A 2,321-nucleotide genomic window follows, 5' to 3' on the forward strand; every position below is an offset into this window, starting at 1 on the left:
GTTGCTCTCATGGCAAAAGCAGGTGACTTGCTCACACATGAAATGACATCATGTGACATCCTTGTTAACTCATTGCTCAAGGTGCAGAGATTTGTCGCGATAAAAACAGCACCTCAGTGAGTTCAAATGAACAGCAAGTACTTGTAGTACTACAAGAGGGGGATGATACTCGGCCCCTCCACCCAGTCATGCCAACGCGGGTGAAAGGGGGTTGAATTTAGGTCAGTGGGTGCATGTCTGCCATTAGCCACTTCGTACTTCTGCCTTACTCGATATCTGGCCTATTGTTCATGTAGTAGTGTTTACTATTAATTCTTGACCACCATAGACATCCAATTATGTGTCATCCAGTAGTCCTTCTGTTGTGACTTACAATGAGTTTATCACTTGTAGACATCCTATTCATTTGAAATGGAAGGCTAATTCACTGGCAAAATGTTAAATTAAAAATGTATTGGACATCTATCACTGTCAATGCCAGTCAATGAGTTAATATTGCGGCTTACATGATCGAAAATGTAACTTTATACCTAATTATCCCAATGTTTATAATCACACTGAAAATCAATTATAATTCTTTCAATACATTTATCACAATTTGAACTCGGAGGGTGGGAACATATGACCTCATCCAGTTCAAATGGGTTTGATGTCTGTTGCCAGGAACGGCAGACAATGAGATATTTTCTGAACCAATTTATCCTCACTAGGGTTGAGGGGGTGCTGGAGCTTGTCCCAGCTGACATCAGGTCAGAGGTGGGGGGACACCCTGAATTGGTGGTCAGCCAATCGCAGGGCAGAAGGAGACAAACAGCCATTCATGCTCACACTCATCCTAGGGGCAATTTAGAGTGTCCAGTCAGCCTACCATGCATGTCTTTGGAATGTGGGAGAAATCCGGAGTACCCAGAGAAAACCCACACAGGCCCAGGGAGAACATGCAAACTCCACACAGATGGAACACTCGCGACACCGGGCCGCCCAGCAACACAGTACGTAGTTCATCATATTTCCATCCCTGCATCACATTGTCTCCATGCAATTTGACTGAACACCTTTCACCCAGGCAGGCAACACAAGTGTAAAATGATTTTTGGTTAAAAGTATGACATACCTGCCCAGCTCATCTCCGATCTCATAAAACTCCTCGACATTCTCCTGCTTAAAAACTGTCATGTTGTGAATGCACTTGCGGGGGTGATGGATGCTTCTTAGGGAGGGAGAAGGAGAGGGGTGCTGGTCACAGCGGCATGCCGCTCAAGACACGCTCGTGTCCGGCTACCCACATCCCCATGCTCGGGCCTGGATTGGAGAGATGGGAAGACGAGTGTTAATCAAATGAAGCGGATCAGCCAAATCCCTTACGACACTGAACAAAAAAAGGGATAAGTGGTCCTCTTTCAGTTTACTCTTGTCTGTGGAGGGCGGGTCAGTGCGCGGTCACGAACGTGGCCGAAAAAGGCGACACATGAGCGGCTACGTCTGGAACACACCCCGCTTCAGCTTGTTGTAGCCATGGGAAACCCAAACCGCGGTGTTACCTCTCTACCCCCGTTTCTTCTTTCTCCAGCCGCTAGCCTGAGTCGTTACGATGAAATAATGTTAAGATTTAAGATCAAATTTCCCATTGAAATGAACCCAAATTGAGACGAGTCCCTTCGATCGCTGGGGGAACTATAAAGGTGCACTTCGATAAAGAAGACAGGAGTGGAGGGAGGAAGTAAAGAGGGGCGGAATGCCTTACCCTGGGAGTCGACTCCAAGCCAAGGTACGTGGGGGTTTCTCGTGGAACCAAGTGGGCGCCCTCGGTGGTCGGCCGATGGGTGAGGAGGACGACAAAACGTCGCCGTGAAACGAAATCAACCTCCTCCTTGCAAGCGACAGTGGGCGACCGGTGCTGCGTTCAATTACCGCTGGGGAAATTCACAATCCCGTGCGCATGGGCAGCGACATTAAACACCGCAGTGCTTACGTTTTAGTTTTAAAAGAACTACATCAGGGATTAAAAATAATATTTGAAAATCTACATTTATTAAGTCGCATTTATAACACCAAAACGATCATTTAAAGGTTGGATATTACTTTATTTTATGCGCACTAAAGGTCAACCCTGGTCTTCTAACACTTGGAAGACTCGAAACAGGAAGGCAAGGATATACGTACAGTATTATCCAGTGTAATTTGAGAAATTTATTATAAAGTCAATATATTATTTTTTTCAGATTATATTTTGAGTTCAATTTACCTGATGATTTGCAAGGGTTATAGCGCCACCTGGCCTTCACAAGTCTCATTATGAAGATGACAAAATGATACTCCAC

General features: G+C 45.5%; 1 protein-coding gene across 2 annotated transcripts in view; it reads right to left on the bottom strand.

Annotated features, from left to right (window-relative positions):
* The window catches only part of dapk1 (death-associated protein kinase 1), a 36,651-nt gene extending 34,726 nt beyond the window's left edge, over window positions 1-1,925 (bottom strand). Inside the window, exons 1-2 of one of the 2 annotated variants that reach the window (XM_077714198.1) lie at window positions 1,745-1,925; window positions 1,115-1,302 (exon numbers count right to left, since the gene is read on the bottom strand). In XM_077714198.1, coding sequence (XP_077570324.1) covers window positions 1,115-1,176 — 62 coding nt within the window. In that variant the 5' untranslated portion in view covers window positions 1,177-1,302; window positions 1,745-1,925. The remainder of the gene's footprint in view (window positions 1-1,114; window positions 1,303-1,744) is intronic. The other variant, XM_077714199.1, reaches the window with a different exon arrangement.
* Between the last annotated feature and the right edge of the window lie 396 nt (window positions 1,926-2,321).

This window comes from Stigmatopora nigra, chromosome 4, assembly GCF_051989575.1.
Source record: "Stigmatopora nigra isolate UIUO_SnigA chromosome 4, RoL_Snig_1.1, whole genome shotgun sequence".
NCBI classification, from domain to species: Eukaryota; Metazoa; Chordata; class Actinopteri; order Syngnathiformes; family Syngnathidae; genus Stigmatopora; species Stigmatopora nigra.